We start from the raw sequence: 17234 nt of genomic DNA, 5'->3' as shown, positions 1-17234 counted from the left end.
AACCCAGTTTTAGGTATCTTGATTGAAATGACACGCTGTCAGGAGAATGTTTGGCGGTAAATTTTCATATTTGGCGCTCCACCGCCGTTATGAGCGGAAAGCGTGCCAAACAGATTATATTCGTCGTTTGCCAATTCAAAAAGTTCTGCCCTATATTTTGCTATATGAATTACTTGGAGACTGATTTTTAGTAGAAAGCGCGTTATCATCGATTCGATTTAAATCACAAGAAAATCCTACACACTATCAAGACATCAAGACATACCAGTGAAGAATACGTCCCACGTGTAAGCCATTAAAGCCCAAAAACCTACAAATATCGAGCAAACCCATGCGTCCAAGCGCCAAACAACAAAGCCTCATCAGCTCCTTAGCTATCCGCTAGGCGCTTCTGACCCCATAAATGTACCAGCTATTTGTGCAAAATGCCTCAAAATTACAGCGCACCATTAAACTGCTGCCTGATGGGCGCCGCTTTCCCCGCAATTAAATTGCAGCCAGACAACGCCCCAGGTAGGGGCAAAGATAATTACACACTAAATCTGGGTTGCAATTTTGGACAGCCGCGAAACAACAACTATGAAAAAATGGCCAAGTAATAGTAGCACTTGGAGAAGGTAAAAAAAATCATCGATAACATGATAAAACCCCTCGGCACCCGCCAATAGCACTGATTCGGCATTTGCATGTGCGTAGTGCCTTTCGCCCGTCGTAGAACAGCAGCTTGGCGGGTGCTGCTCTCTTGCAGGTATTATCATTTTCTTTATCGGCGTTTGTTTAGCTTCGACCTTTACCGACACTCTCCGTTCCGTTTGGGTTGCTCAATAGTAAATTATCTTGAACCGATTTCTCCAACACTACACTGCCTCCATTATGCACCACCAACTATGTTTGCTCTAGCTGCCCCTACTGCTATTTCAGTACAAATATGGTTGATTTCACTATTATTTTATTTGTATAAAACTGACTACTAATAATAAATTTAATGCTCACTTTCCCTCACCTTCCGAGCTGTCGATAAGGCCCCGGCAGTCTTTAAAATATCCCCTCGTTAAAGTGCTTTAAGATTTGTTATTTTCAATCTACTTCCTTTCTTTTGTCTACTTCCCAATCAACGGCTTCGTTTTTGTTTAAACTTCTTATTTCACTTGATCGTGTTGGTATGACGCACCACTGTTTAATGAACTAAACCCTACATCGTTGCCTACAAGCAAGACTGTATGCATTGAAGTAGGAAATTGAAAAGTCCCAGAAAGTCTGTGGTAGGTCATCGTCTTGGCCGATTACTGTCAGGCCGCCGTTACGAGCTTCTTTTATTGTACAACACAGCTTCGAAGCGTCGGATGCCGGGCATCGGGTGTCCTAAAATGCTAACAGAAGGAGCTATGAGCTTAGCCTTTGGTGGCTCTGATTGGTGTCATCCTTCGCGCCCTTAGTCCACTAGTCGTTCTTGGCCACTTTTAACGACATCGACGGAGAGGACGGAACGGAAGATGGTAGTGGGGCGACCGGTGCTTCCAACGACGATAGCGATCGGACAACCAGCCTGCCTTCGGGTACGGTCGAGTTCGAGGTGTTATCGTCCATCGCATCCGGATCGTCTTCATCTCTTCGATCAGAGTGATTGACAACGTCGCCAGTGCTGTTACTGGCGCTGTCGCCCCTTCGGAGCTTCTGTAGCGCCAGTTGTCGGTTCAGTTCGGCCGTTTCTTTGTTCAGTTTAGCTGTTTCGAGTTCGGTTTTCAGGATCTGCATGCGCAGCTCGTGCTCGCTCTGGTGCTGCGATTCGAGCAATTTCTTTAGGCCGGAATTTGCAATTCTCCCGGTCAGTAGTGGCGAGTCGGTCCTGAGATGTGCTCCACCGTCGTGATCGTCCTCGTGCAGGAGGGCTCCGTTGGCTCCGTTTGCGAGACTCTGTAGCATGTGGTTGGATGCCGCACTGTGCGCTGCTGCGGTCGGTGATTCCGGTGGCTGATGGTGGTTTACCGTGCTGAGGTTGTGTGCCTCTTGAAAAGCATTCTTCCAGTGGCCTAGCTCGCTCATCCGGTTGAAGCGATTCTTGAGCAGGTTCAGCGCCTCGAGAGTATTGCTCAGGTCCGTCTGGGACAGATTTGCACTGGCTGCGCCTCCGTGAGCAGTCAGATCGGCCAGACTCGATTCACTGCCGAAGGCTGTCCGGTTGAAAGCGTCTAGACTTTCGAGCAGCTTGTTCCCACTGGCGGTGTTGTTGTTATTATTGTTGTTGTGGTTGCTTCCGGATCCACCGGTACTGCTGAGATGATGATGGTCGCTGTTGGCTAGACGGTTCGCGAAGCTGGACGCTAGCAGCTCGCTAAATCGGCTGTGCGCTGCATCCGCCGCGGACGAACCCGTGCCGAACGGGGATGAGGTGCTTGAGAGTCCCCGCAACCGGGGGTACTTGGCCGCCGGTCCTTTATCGTACTCATCCAGCTCGTCGTGCGAATCTTCCTTGATCTGAACCTCGCAAATGTTTTGTGAGTTTTTATCCCTACAAGATGGACGGAGACACAGAAGCAAAAGCGATTAGCTTGTTGGATTCACGCGGAAAGTTACCAAACCCGTACTTACCACATGGAGGAACTCTCGTCGTCATTTTCATCGCTGCAATCCTTTATCGAGACGCCCTGTGGAAGATTTTCCTCGAGTGACAGCTTCATCTTGGAGTAGTCAACATCGTCCATCAGCTCGTTCTTGCAAACCTTCTTCGCCTCCTGCATAAACTCCCAGATCTCGAACGTGAACTGGCTCGGCTTTTTGCGGTCGGCCACCTCCTGCCCGAAACGCTGTATCCGCTGCTGGTAGTCGAGCATTTCGGCCCGCGTGCACGCCTTCATGCGGCGCCATTGCTCCTTCAGCCGGTTGCAGTTCCGGTCGGTACCGAACGCGATTGCAAACTGCTGGTGGATGATCTTCCAGGCACGGTTCTTCAGCGTCGTCAGCGCACTGTCCAGCCGCTTGTTCTCGATGATGTGCATATCCTTGCGGCAAAGCTCGAGCAGAAAGTGTTTCTCCTCGTACGCCCAGTTCTGTGTGCGTTCGCGCTTCTTAAAGCGCTGCGCCTGTCCCAGGCTACTTTGAAGCATGTTGACAAGTGGATCCGATCCGAGCGCCTTTAAATTTTCTGCAAGAAGGAAAGCACAAACGATGTACCATGATAAGTGAAAAGTTGAAAAATGTTCACCAAGTGCGAGGCCACACAATGAGAGCAGCAGATTGAAGCGCCAAGCAGACAACCGTGTATGAAGTGCGTGTTGAATAAGATGCGTGTTGAACACACACTCAACAAATGACTTCCTTCCGCTTGCTTGGAGCAGACCAAGCGCTAGCAAAAAACTTCCCAATTGGAGGGTCGGAGGAACATTCAGTCCCGACCGAAAATAGGCGATCTGGCCTGTAGCATTCTCCCTTGCGGAATGCTTAGAATTGCACGCGCTCCCGGCTGCCGTACACAAAGCAGAAAGGTGAAACATAATTAGGTTCGATCGTAATCGGGTTTCTACGCTGGTCCAGGGATTCGGGTATGTGCGCTTGATTGCAGCACTTGCTTCACCCTTTTCTACTGGCTCTTAATCAACCGGCGCACATTCTTATCACCCGTTCACCATCTAACGGCCCACAGGAAAAGGGTCAAACGATGCTGGAACTCACCGCGGGTTATGCTGGTCCTCACGAGCTCCTGCCAATGCGAGCTAGAACTGTTTCGAAGAAGGAGCGGAGTCAGATTTTCACTAGCCACTTTCACGCTGCGGCGCACATGTGTGTCACTTAGTGGTTAATGCAGCAATAATCATACTCCTTAACATAGCGATCTTTTAAATCAGCGTCTGTGCATTCGGAAAGCGTACGATCGAACTGGGGTACACAGCGAGAGGAGGAAAACAGTTCGCCCCTATCTGTACCCTAACACCTTTAGCATACAAGCGAGGCAGCACGGGTAAGTGCAAAGGAGGTACAATCGAATATCTAATTATTACCTCCTTTATCCTCCTATTTTTAAATAAACTTACGCGCGCTTAAAAACCTTCAGCCTCTTCAAAATACTACCCCCGATGGGTCTACGGTTGGGCAGGGAGAGCAGACGCAACCACGAGGACGAGGACAGGTACTGCCACACACTCGCACACATATGTGGCAAGGTGTTAGCTGGAGTTCGAGAGACCGAGACCGAGAGACGATGACGATCGTGGCCCAAAGCAGGACGCTAAGAGATATTGAAGCTGTTCAGTTCAATAGAAGATCGGGAGGCACTTTTTTGGGGGTTGTTTTCTTACTCAGCCATACACACATACATCGATCGGGGCGTACGCACCAGACACCCGGGGGGTGAGATAAACGCCCAAGATCGGGGGTCGTTTCTACGTACATTTTTTGTCCATAACTACGGAGGAATTACACCGGTGGCGTGATGGAGAGGTTAGGCGCAAGACGACTGTGTTAGGGCGCAAGTTTTAAGAGCATCGAGTAACAACACAAACGCAAGTACCTTACCACCACCACCACCACTCAGTGCGTCACCTCGTCCGGCCTGCCGCTGCTGTTGTGATGGGTATGGTCTGCAGGAACAATTATGAACAATCGTCATCATGTACCGGTCAGTTATGAGTGATGATGATGCTGCTGATGCTGTTGCTGCTGTTGGTCTTGGTATGTTGCTGTTGCTGGTCTTGGTGGTTGGTGCTTGTGTAGTTTCTGTTATTATCTTTATCGAATTTATTCAATACCATGCGCAGGTTTCGTTCGACCGTACTGCGCCCCTCGCTCAAGTCTCCCCGGCTTTTTCTTTTAGGATTTCGAACGTTTTTTGTTGCTTCTTTGAGGATTAAGCATCACCACTGAAAGGGGTGGGGCAGGTTGAGGGTATTAGCAAGACGAGGAGAGTGTGTACTCGAATGGGTGTACGGAGCGTCGAGACGTTCAAACAAAATCTCGGTGCGTTTAATTTCGTGAAGGTGAGAGGGTACACGTGAATAAGTTAAATTCAATTCAAACCCCCCAAACGGCGGGTCCAATCACGTCAACTACTAACACGCACACCACCACTAACCGCTTAGTCGAGTGGATTTGGCTTTGTTTTGTCGGTGATGCGTCGAAAAATCTCACATCGACATGATTAAGAGGGCTAGCGAGTCGAGTTTTGGCCCACCCTAGGACGTTGGAGTTTTTGGCCATTCCCGGCTGGTGCGATGAGCAAGCGACGTAAAGAGGCTTCGGGAAGAGCGGACAAGAGACAAATACACTTGCTCTTTCTAGCTCTTTCGGTGCGTCGCGCGTACTTGCGCTGTGTGCTGAATTTAACATATTCGGCGGATTGTTTGCCTCGAAAGGTATGGTAATTAATCGATATTGTCCCACTTCGGTTCCCACATTCATAATCGACATATACCCGACGCAAAAAAGAATCATAAAGACGATTATATTTTGTGCTCGAATGGTCGAGACAGATGAAGGAAAAAACAACCGACCAACCAACGAAAAATTATATGCATAGCTCCGGTCTGGCATTTCGCCCAAAACTCTATGGAATTTTAGACAGACTGTCGACCAAAGGTTATATAACCTGTTTGAAGAATCCTCGCCTATCCTCGCGCGTTTTGGGCGGTTTTGGGCTGTTCCGGTTCAAAGCCATACCGAACGGATGCAGGTCAATGTTGGTAGCAGCAGCAGCAGCAGCAGAGATGTTTGCAAAAACAGATTAAAAAATATGATTCAGTTCGGCATGAAAAAAGCCAGGTATGGGTGAAAGAAAGGTCCATCACTTGGCAGCTGTGGCGTTAGTCGATACTGCTGGAAGAAATACGAGTCGCTTGTATGGGAAGAACTCATCTCGCTGCGGTTCGTGTCTTATCTGTTCGTTGAAGTCTTTTGGCGCACAGTATGCTAAACACGGCTGCTTAATCGCTTCATCGCTTTATCAGCGTTTGGAGCGCGTTCGAACTGATCGCAGCGATTTGTTTCAAGTTTAACGCTGGTTAAATTAAAGACCGGAAATCGTTGAGCTATAAGCTCACCCGTAAGAAGAAGCAAATCTAAATCGTGACGAACGCTTACCTGCTTCAGCTTCACCGTACGGATGATTCTTAATTCCGATAGACACAAACGCACTTGGGTGACTGCTAAATCGTCTTCCAATCGGCTCATGGACGGGATTGACTGGCTCTATTGCTCCCTAGTTACAGTCGGTGACGCGTTGCGATGTCCGTTAGCACCTTTTCAGCAGATCATACAGTCGATCACACACTATAGCACTTACACTCACACACACGCACGGACAATGAGGATGATGGAGGAATATCGTTTTTTTTTGGTTTAACCAAACATGTTCCTCGGAGGAGACACTCGAACGAGCGACGGGGGAAGCAATTTTTGACTGTCAGTATTTGCTATTTGTCTCGTTATCGTCATTCCGGCATGGCGCGGCAAAGGCCCGCAGGGTGATGATTTAGCAATCTTCTGCACGATTTCACACACTGATTAGCACTGCGAGCACTGCTGAGGACACGGTCGTACCGGGTCGTAACATCGAACTTAGTATCTTGTACTTAAAACAGGACTACAACTTACGCCATACAAACACACACACACACACGCTCGGAACAACTTCTGGTTGATTCACTCTCTTTTCCCGGCGATCGTGTACCGAAAGAACAACAGCGAAAAATTAGTCATCCGCACGGAAGCCCCGTTTGCGATTGCTGCTCAGAACTGGCCGCATGGTCCGCTGCCGCCGATATCAAAGCCCGATCAGAGCCACGCACCAAATGAGACGTCCCGCAGACGACTGGTACGCACCTGCCCGACCGACGGATGCTGCAGCGTGATCTTGCACACCGTACCGAATCCGATCGTCCGATCGTCAGCCGCAGCCACCGCACTGGGGGTGGGGCAAATGAAAACAAACAAATCCGCACGCAGCCCACCGAGTCTGCGAAAACTGTGATTTTCTGCCCCCTGCAAGTGTGCGAACGGCACGCGCGATAAAACCGCCGACGCAATCGTATCTAACGTCCGTACGTCCGATCTCGCTCGCGCAAATTGCCACAACGGAGCTGCCCGGTGGTGCACTTCTTTCCCAGATCGGTGGTGCGCTGGTAATAAAATATTACTAATGACTAAAATTGATTTTCCCCCGAAACGAGCACCGGAATTTGGGATTTCGCTGCCGTACAAACACACATATGGGTGCGCATGCGCACACACGCATTGGCATCGTGACCGCACACGCAAACACAGCCACAGCAGCAGCAGCAGCAGCAACAGCAGCAGTAGAAAAAGGGAACAAAAACCCCCAAACAGATGATGGACAGCAGAAGATCAGTCCCGGGTCTGGGTCCGGGGTGGTAGGATATTGGTACACAAAAGGAGCACCAGAAAGGTACGGGAAGCGGCCCGGAGGCAGGGCAACGAAAATAACAATGCCAATACAGCATCCGTAACCGAGGCAAGAGCAAGATCCGTACACGAGAAAGAGAACGGGCCACTCCGCACAACAGCGCGCAGGAGCGAGACGAGCAGGCACCAATAGAGGCAGCACAATTACACTCTATTGACCCACAGCAACGCTCAGCACAGTCCCGGCCGTCGCTGGGCTAGAAAGAGAAACGAAACGTCTTAAGGAGGCCGGGTGAATCACACGGTGCGGGCAGACGAAGCCGGGGTCGGGAGGAACCAAAAAAGCCTTGACTTATTTGTTTACCGTATTTTCGACACACGAACATTTGCTGTAAGTACATTCACGAACACATCGCACTTGCGACCCGGAGGGAGCCCGTGTTGCCACAGCTAAGAGAATTCTCGTTGCGAGCTTATGATTTTCTTAGTTGGCAGCACACACACACACACACAAATGCGGGTGCTTTTGGATGCTCCTTTGCTTGCTCCTTGCAATCGGGACGAGACAGAAAACTCGGATGCAAAAAAAAGGATCGGGACAATAGGGAAAAGATCATAAGACATGTGTGTCGATCCGCTGGAAATGCCTCCCTGGACAGCCTTTGTCGGTAGCACAGGTGTGCTCGTCGTTTGTCTCGTGTCGTTTCGCTGCCGTTCCCCTCTCGATGGCCGAAAGTTGATGAGCAAAGCTGAGCATCTGGAGGGAAATGAGCTGTGCGTGAGATACAGTAGAGATGGAAACGTCAAGTCTTGCTGCGCAGACTTTATCCTTGCGCCTTTTCGTGCCGTTTTCGTCCTCGTCAGCGAGACATTAGCCGTCGACGGATGGTTCACCACTATAACTGAATGTTTTGCAGATTCCTTCCACACAGTTTCACACACTTTTTAACCACGATAACCACGAATTGCACAGTTCACATTGGCATCGGGAGACATTTCCTTCTCCGAACCGTGAAAAGGGCACCTTATCCCGGGTGTACTCGGTCGCATTTTCCGGCACCTTTGAACAACTTTCCATCCGAAAGAAAAATCATATTTCAAGCGAAAACACACGCAAACTGACCTACCAGACTTTGCAGAAAATGAACGAAATTTTCCTCAATTTCCCTAATGTTGTACCAATTGTTTTCTACTGTTGGTGCCATGATCGATGATTATCGATCGTATAATCCAGGCTAGAGCATAATCGACACACGGAAAACAGCCATGGAAAATTGCATTTTTTGTTGTGACCATCTCCCACCATCTCCGTTCGGTGGGTGGTAATTCGGCACCCGGCTGAGCAACGCAGCCGTAAATGGAAGGATCTTAATTGTTCCATGCAGTCTAGTCATTCAAGCACAAAAAAGCCGCCCTGGCAGCCGAACGTATTAACCATGAAATCGCGAACAGTTTTATGATGTTGGTGTTGGAGCGATCAAGCAGGAGAAGAACAGAAAACCGTCTAATAGTTTGATTTTTTATTGCTGTTTGCGATGGCTGCCGCGTCGTAGAAATGGCGAAAATGTATTGAGGTCGTATGGAAAATTTCGCCTGAATCGAGCGATTGGAACAATTTTGATTGAGTTGCCTTTTCGCTTTAAGCGCTGCGCCAAGGTGCTTATTATGAAGCGGCCCGGAAAAGGTATTGGTGGCGTGAGAAAAATGTCCTGTAACGAAAGAAAATCTGAATGCTTTTGCACATTTAGACAGCAATGAATTGGCGGCCCTCACCAAACACGACGCACGCACGCGGTACATTTATCGTAGAAAAAGCGCTCGAAAAAAGAGTTCGAACCATGCACGTACGGTTGCCCAAATTCACCTGCGCCCCGATAACGAAACCGTACTCGACCGTTTCCGTGTGCTCCGTAAAACCCAAAGGAAAAGCCCCATCAAGTACCGATCGTTGGTAAAAAAGGGGTTCGGTAACTGGAGCTGGAAAATTGCTCAATCTATCGATCGTTCAAATCGATCAATCACATCAAACGTTCTTTTCCGTTTGTTCCTTCCGTTTTGATATCCGACAGTACGCGTGTGCCAGCTTTTCTTTGCACTCTCTTCCCCCAGTTCCCCCCCCCCCCTCCCGCATTCCCGCTGCAGACCCCTTTTTCCGGACAGGCGGAGGGGAAAGGGGATTTGGAAAGGGGGCCCATTTTCTAACGGACTACCGGTGTCTGGGGGTCAGGATTGTGGCGGAAGAAAATCGCTCGAAAGATCGTTCTTGCTTGTGCCGGTGCCACTCTCCGCGCTCCGCTAACGATCCCTTTGCCGTGTCCGGGCTCAACGAGACCACCGCGGAACGAGTTTAGGAAGTACTTGTGGTAGGATGATTTGAGCTCTTTGGAGGAAAAATTGAGCCGGAAGACACCGCATAACACAAGCGCGCGCGAAGTAAAACTTTTCTAACTCGTTTTAATTATCCTAAAAAGAACCTGCTGCTTATGGATATGGACCAGCGTTGGGCTGGTTGGGCCAATGACCATCGCCAGGCCATTGGATGCTAGCAGTATAGCAACGTTTTTACCGGAAATTATCCCAAACAGCCTGCACCCTTTTCGAGGGTGAGTTGTTGTTCTCGTTAGGCCTGGCATTCTAATTTACCATTTTTTAGCTTCAACTATTTACTCCTCCACAGCCATGGGGCATTAGTGTGTGTGTATGTGTGTGTGTGCATCGGCTTACGGAATGGGCTGCAGCTTCACAGCAGCATGTACAAGGTGCTGTTTTTTGCGTTTTTGCTTTTGCTTTCAAACATGCATCAGCACTTTTCCGGCAGCATCAGGTACTTACTTTGGACGACAATTGCATTCCTTTGTGCTTATGCTTTGCTGGGCAGGGCTTTGCTGGTATTATGTTATAGTTTTAGGGCCATCCTTGAGCAGTGCAAGTCGTTGCCAAAAACGACCGTTTGCCATTCGCTGTAAGCTAATCCGTTTCGATATGGTAGAAGGTCGGTTTCCGGGGGTAATCATTCGCCTAAAGGCCGTCCTAAGTCCCACTCGTAGGGGGTTTTATGCTAACCCAGGTACAGCAAGACGTTTCGCTCGCTACCTGCCGCTCGATTTTCTTAACCATCGCCGTTCTTTAGTGCCTCCAGTTTTAGCCGAAATTCGAGAATATCCTTTAAGACACTGATGATCTTAGCGCTACCTGCTATGGTCCTTTGTTTTTACTAGCACCTCCGCTTCTTCTACTCGCTTCGTCCTTCGCACGATCATGTTCTATTGTTGCTACACCGGTTTTATAAGTCGGTGCAGTTTATGCAGCATGCCCATGATCCTCTGCCTGTGCATTGCACACATCTTTCTTGTCATTAGAGTTGCTGTTGGTCTTTTCTGGGGAATGCGAACACGTGGTTCGATTATGCCATAGCTGGATAAACGGGTTTCCGCATTACCTCAACCTCTACTAAACATCTGCTAGAAAGAATTATTTGTAGGTGGCAAACGGGATGCATTGAAGGGGCTTTTAGTCACCCCAACCGGTGCGACAACTAATCGTCCTCTGAATGGATGGCTTCTGAAGTATGAATGTATGTGCCGTTTTATTTTGATTCCTTCCCCGCGATTGGCCTGGCCCTCATTCGAATCACTAATTATCTTATCAGCTTTCAAATAATTGCTCACAATACAACACACAAACACACTCGACATCGATCCTCGAGAGCAACCTTGCCATTGGCCCACAAGTGAGCAAAAATTACAATCAAGCAAAGGCATTCGAACGGACTGCCAGCTTTCCTGGCAAGCAAGCATACACAAACTATGGTTTATTTTGAAAAAGCGTCACTAGAAGGCTGGAACACTAACAGCAGCGAATAGGCATGTGCATGCCGTTCCTTATCAGCGTTGATAGCCGATTGCTCGGACCTAGCGTATCTTCTAGACTCCGAGGAATGCAATCACATCAGTCACAACCGAACAACGATCGCGCCCAGGTTCGTACAACAGCGGTGTAGATTTGGTGGCTTACAACCTTACAACTCGATTAGATCGCTTGGTGTACAGTTCTCTTCCACTTCTCGGTGGCGGTGATGCTAGCTTAGTGTGGTTTAAGTGCGTCGATCAGGACAATATGAGTAAAAGCAAACCAGATCTCAGCAAGCCCAATGGAGCAGTTTTGCTTGAATGGAAAAACCTGACCGTCAGCGTGCGGCCCTCCTCCGACCGACAGGGAGCATCCGCAAACCAGTGGCACGGTCGGCCAGGACATCAGCAGAAGCGGGAGATCACTCTACTTCGAAATGGTACGTGAACGGCTTCCGATTGTCCCAGACAGGAAACGATTCGCTCAACTTATGCTGATAGTGCCTCTGTGCGCAAACTGCCGATCTACTGCCGATCGTTATTACTGCCATGTCAATGTGACAATGTTGACAATGTTGGAGCCCCAAGCTTGCATTATCACGTCTGCATTGCACGGTTGAACTGACAATCTGTGTTTTCTCAACTTTTCGTCTCTCCCGTGCAGCCTGCGGAGCCGTACGATCCGACAATTTAGTGGCCATCATGGGTCCAAGGTTTGTAGAGCCACGCTACTCTAAACGGGAACTGCAGTGACTTTCGTAATGCAAACATTCAATCGACAAGCGTTCGTATTAGGCGTGAAACTAACAACAGCGTAATACTATTACGAAACTCCCTTGCGTTTATCAGAAGCTTGTAATGGATGTGGCGTCACGTGGGCTTACGAGCATGACTAAAACATTCTACCATTCATTCATTGCGGATAGGTGTAACACAAACACTGAACAGCTAACCAACCACTCAGCCTCATTTAGTTGCAACTAGTCCCTCTACCAACCCATTGGTCTGGTGCTTTTCCCCCTAGTGGTGCTGGCAAAACAACGCTACTTGCAGCCATCTCGATGCGTATTACCGGCACAACCACCGTCCACGGGAAGGTGCTTATCAACGGGCTGTATGTGACCAGGACGCAGATGAAACAGCTGACCGGATTCGTGCCGCAGTACGAAATCGCCCTACAAACGCTGACCGTTGCCGAGCATCTAACCTTTGTGGTAGGTCCTGTAGACCGCTCGTGATTGTGGATCGCTCTCGGGAACTTTGTTTGCCTGAGCGACCGCACAATCCCGAGCAAGTTGGGGCTGGTCCACACATTAAAGTCTGCGCTGTTTGTGTCGGTTCCAACAGGCTAGACTTAAAAATGTCGGATCTACCGCTGTGCTGCGCATCGTCAGCGAGCTCGGCCTACAGGGCTGCTGGGGGACGCGAATTGCTCAACTGTCGGGCGGTGAGCGAAGGAAGGTAAATTTGGCCGGCGAGTTGCTGACCGAGCCGGAGATTCTCTTCTGCGACGAGCCAACGACCGGATTGGATAGCTTCAATGCTGCCTCGGTAATGAAAACACTGCAGGGTCTGTGTGCCAACGGTCGACGCGCAGTCATTTGCACGATCCACGACCCTCCATCGCAAGTGTTTCAGTGCTTTAGCGACGTTATCCTGCTGCAAGATGGCGGAACCGTCTTCTATCAGGGACCAACAGCTGATCGGATAGATTTTTTCAATTCGTAAGTCACCACCGGCCGTTTTGTTCGATTTTCGCAGTCTCGATCTAAGCCTGAACATTCCTTTCCAGCATCGGTAAGCAACTGCCGGCGAGTGGCAATCCTGCCGACTTCTACTTCCAGCTCGTGAGCCCCGCTGCAAGTACGTTCGAGGCCAGTGAAGCAGAAGAAGCCATCCATCGGTACGAGATCGTGCGCAAGGCTTGTCGGGAAAATATCGCCCGCAAGTGTCTGATGACCCGGTACCACCAGGTAAAGATTATCCAGAAGTTGGCCAACGATAAACACCGCGTGTCCCGGGCAAAACAGCTGATGATACTGCTCCATCGGACGGCTCTCGACAGTTTCCGAAAGGTGCGCGAGTATCTTACTGTGACAGCTATATTTCTGGTAAGCGATTCAACACAGCTACGCCCAACGGAGTGTCACCACTTCACTCTATAAGCTACTCTCGTGTCTATTCCCGACAGTTTACCAGCGTTGTGATAGCGTCGTTGTACTACGAAGTACGTCCAACGTCACAAACATCGATCCAGGATATACGGGGAGCACTGTTTCTGATGATAAGCGAACTGGTCTACACGATTAGCTACGGTGTGTTCTACACATTCCCTTCCGAGATGCCCTTGATCCGTCGGGAGGTCGGCGAAAAGACTTACAACCTGTCCGTGTACTACGTTCACAAAGTCTTGTACAGCGTACCGAGAGCATTCTTCGAATCCTTCCTGTTCATTGGCGTGGTGTACACGTTCGTCGGGTTCACGACGGATGTACTCACGTACTGCTGCATGTCACTAGTGGCCAGTGGTGCGAGTATCCTTGCGATGGCCTACGGTATGAAGTTTTTCTTTAGCACTTCCCAAGCACGACGCTCAAGCACGAGGTGCCACTTAGTGTTCCAACTGGGAAGTATCAAACAGTGTCCAACTAACTTCTTCAAAAAACCATCTTCATTTCGATGCGATTCTACTGGGACCTCGTTCTTTTGACTGATCGTGAGCACTCCCTTCATGACGCACAAAACTGACGCTTGTTGTTCTACTTTTCTACCAGGCTATCTACTTTCCTGCACCACTGGCACCATGAACATGGCCATCGAGACAAGCAATATCGTGTTTCTGGCCTTCATGCTACTTGGCGGTCTCTACCTTAACCTGCGAGCCTTCCCGCTGCTAAAGTATCTCTCATTTTTCTTCTTCGCCAGCGAGGGAGTTTCCGTGTACTACTGGCTTCCGGTGGAATCGATCCCTTGCAATGATTCGCCGAACGGCAACGAGACGATCACCTGCCTAGCGAACGGGAAAGCTGTCCTAGAAGACGCTGGATACGCGACCTCTTACGAGGCACTCCACGTAAACTATCTTGTCCTGATGGTCCAAATTGTGCTGGTACATCTGGTGTCGTACGTGTTGCTGCGGAAGTTTGTCCGCAAGGCTGGATTCTACTAATAAAGCTGTTCGATGTGTTTGTGCGCAATAAACGCTGTAATTGCATCTCACGCCAGTTGCTCCGGTAGAAGATCATTGCAGGATGCATCCATCAACTTTACACTCGTGTTTGTATGTTTTTTACACTCGCCAATTCTCTTGCTCAAGCGCTAGGGGCTAACACTTTCGTCGTAATGGGCTCTAATGCAAGCTTCCTTCTACATGATCATTGTGCCGATCGATCGATCGATCGATGGAGCGGGCTTAGGGCTGGAACCACTCCGTCTGGAAAGTCTGCGAATGCAGGAAAATTCCGTGAATCGCAGCACTCCGAAAAGCATGTCGAGCACGGCCACGCCAGCAGCCAGCCAAAGCATTCAACAAGTAGGTAACAACATTAAACGAGAAAACAATTATTTCCATAGTTTTTAGCGCATTACCGCCAACAAAAAAAACCCAGAAGATGCCGCCTGCAAAACCGAGGAGTCGGAATGTTCAAAGCCTCGGTGATCGTACATCAGTGCCACTGGAATGGAGGTTTGGGATACACGCAGCCGGCGGTGGTGTATTTTCCGTAGTAGGTAATGTTTCAGGTGCTCAAACACTCAGATACGCACAATAAAATAATCCAGCAAAAAATTCAATTACATGTTTCGTTCACGTACGAAATCCATCAAGACCAAGCGCATTTCTCCAGGCGCGCTCATCCTAAGCTAATTGATAGATAGCATAAAGCAGCGAGCGGATTATTTTTCCATTGAGCTGAGGTTTTCATCTGGCATACTAGACGGAGTGAACCCGGGGAGAAGATCGGCGCGAGGTACTTTGGAAACATTCTTCCGCCTTACATCCGAAAAACTATTTCCTCTCGATTGATCATGGGTGCTTTTGCACGTGGTGCAATACTTTTTTTGGAAACTGCCATTTGCATTCTGTACGCTGTCAGAAACCCTCCGTAAGGAGTGGGCAAAAATAACATTGTTTTTGATAACTTTCTGTTCAAAAATCTATACCTCTCTCTTTCTCTCTCTCTCTCTCTCTCTCTCTCTCTCTCGACGTCTGGACAACATTGGGATTGTACTCATTTTATCGTCCCATCTTCTCGTAAATGAAGTCGTTATAATGCAATTATAGCATACTCGAGAACGGCATACACCAAACACAGCCCGCCGATTATTAGCATTAAACATTCGACTCACAATTAATGAGTGTCTAAGTGTGTGTAAAAAAGGCGTATAATTGACGGCCCAAAAATACCGGCGGACCAGATTGACCAGATTTTCCCTTCGCTAATCGGTGTTGTTTGTGGCACTTTTTGTGGCACGGAGTGAGTGGTGTTTTGCTGGATATTTGGGTGTGTTTCTATTTCTCGCCATTTATGCTTTGCCGAGCTCGGTGAACCCTTTTTCTTGCTTTCTTTCTCCGTGGGTCGTGGACTGTGGCCGGACGGATGGTGACGGGGCGAGTTCAGGCGAGCAGAGTGCAGTTATGTTGTGTGTTTCTCCGCTTTTTATCTCTTCGCACCCTTTGCCGGTGCTTTCGCGTACTCTTTTAATAACGCCCAACCGGAGGATGCTGGCTCCACGGCAGCCTGCCTCCCTCCCATCGGTTTAGGCTAATTGATTTTACGCGCGCCTTTTTTGTGTACCTCACTGTTATCCTTCTCCCAACTGTTTCATCCACACACATCCACATTGGCTCTGTGGCCGCGATACGTTGCTACTTTGCGTTCCCGATGGATTAATTATACGTTAAACTGTGCTAGTTGTTAAAACAGAAACACATTCGTGGCAGCTCCACCATCAGGTGGAATTCAGGTGGATCGAAACAGAAGAAACCCGAGCAAAGCGATAGGCGTAGAGGGAAAGGAAGGCGGTAGGGAGGCGGCAGCAAACACACACAAAAAAAAACCTAAAGACGGCCTAAACGCGTGCCCAAAATCGAGCGTAAATAGCCAACCATAATCGGTATAAGGAAAAGTGGGCATCAGCATCGTTTGCTACCGTTTGAGCTCTTCATTTTTGGGCGATCGTGCGTAAGTGCAGATCGTACTGGCGCCTCCTTCCACATTTCGCGGAAGTTCCGGTTTAAATTCCGGCACCGATTCTTTTTACGAACCCTCTCCTACGTTTGCACCTGTGCGGCGGGTCGTGTTTCCTAGTACTTAAACCTATAGGTCAATTTTGTTGCTAGCCCCGCATGGTGGATCCCACATGAAGAGCGCGCAATTTGCTGGGCGCCGCAAGCCCAGCCGTAATGGGAGGATTCTCGCGCAACTTGGAATAGTCTCCTAAAGGGCTTGTTGCTTGGCTCTCTTGTTGTAGCAGATAACTTAACAATAAGCCACGATTACTTTCGGACATTCTGACGCAGCAATAATATATGGTTTTCCTACAACAACACCCACTTACCAACCACCAACCATACCATTAGAGAAAAACATTTTCAAACTTACCCTGCTACCAATGGTTTCTCCTCGCAGCAGCGCGATGCCCTTCGTCTAATTGTTGGCATTTTCCAGCATCAATTGCTCAACTGGTATGGCTGAGCACGAGCTCTGACAGCTGGTGTGCTGCACAGCGGAAATGGAATGTAACAATCTGAACGAGAGCTAGTTCTACTTATCCTGGCACTTTCGTTCTAATCGGCGCAAATGTTCCGGTCGGTTCCTGTCGGAAGATCATGATCTAGCTTAAAGAAACTAAAAGAACACTCAAAATGAAAAACAAAACGATTCACAATACCTGGCAAGCCTTCCACCAGCAAGAAATGATTTGCGTTGTGCTGCTTGGGCCAAACATTCACGACGGATTACGGCCACTCGCTGCTACAGTTGCTCTTCCCACACGGCCCGCAGATTTCTTTCGCAGTTAGGCAACGCTCCCCGT

The 17234-nt window shown here is 49.0% G+C and overlaps 2 protein-coding genes across 4 annotated transcripts; one reads left to right on the top strand and one right to left on the bottom strand.

Moving 5' to 3' along the window:
- Positions 1-932: 932 nt before the first annotated feature.
- LOC118508876 (homeobox protein 5) lies at positions 933-17232 on the bottom strand. Of its 3 annotated transcripts, XM_036048684.1 has the most exons (4): positions 17091-17232; positions 16802-17015; positions 2590-3142; positions 933-2509 (listed from the first exon to the last, which is right to left on the bottom strand). In XM_036048684.1, the coding sequence occupies exons 3-4, from the start codon at positions 3102-3104 to the stop codon at positions 1441-1443; spliced, it is 1584 nt and encodes a 527-aa protein (XP_035904577.1). In that variant the 5' UTR covers positions 3105-3142; positions 16802-17015; positions 17091-17232; the 3' UTR covers positions 933-1440. The 3 variants fall into 3 exon arrangements, with proteins under 3 accessions (XP_035904577.1, XP_035904576.1, XP_035904575.1); XM_036048683.1 differs by lacking the exons at positions 16802-17015; positions 17091-17232 and adding an exon at positions 6070-8395; XM_036048682.1 differs by lacking the exons at positions 16802-17015; positions 17091-17232 and adding an exon at positions 3670-3901.
- LOC118508874 (protein brown) lies at positions 11307-14467 on the top strand. Its single transcript, XM_036048677.1, has 7 exons — positions 11307-11638; positions 11863-11911; positions 12223-12412; positions 12546-12922; positions 12991-13309; positions 13390-13753; positions 13973-14467. Exons 1-7 carry the CDS (start codon positions 11467-11469, stop codon positions 14365-14367), a joined length of 1866 nt encoding a protein of 621 aa, XP_035904570.1. The 5' UTR covers positions 11307-11466; the 3' UTR covers positions 14368-14467.
- Positions 17233-17234: the final 2 nt, after the last annotated feature.

This window comes from Anopheles stephensi, chromosome 3, assembly GCF_013141755.1.
Source record: "Anopheles stephensi strain Indian chromosome 3, UCI_ANSTEP_V1.0, whole genome shotgun sequence".
NCBI classification, from domain to species: Eukaryota; Metazoa; Arthropoda; class Insecta; order Diptera; family Culicidae; genus Anopheles; species Anopheles stephensi.
This window is presented reverse-complemented; position numbering and strand designations above follow the sequence as displayed.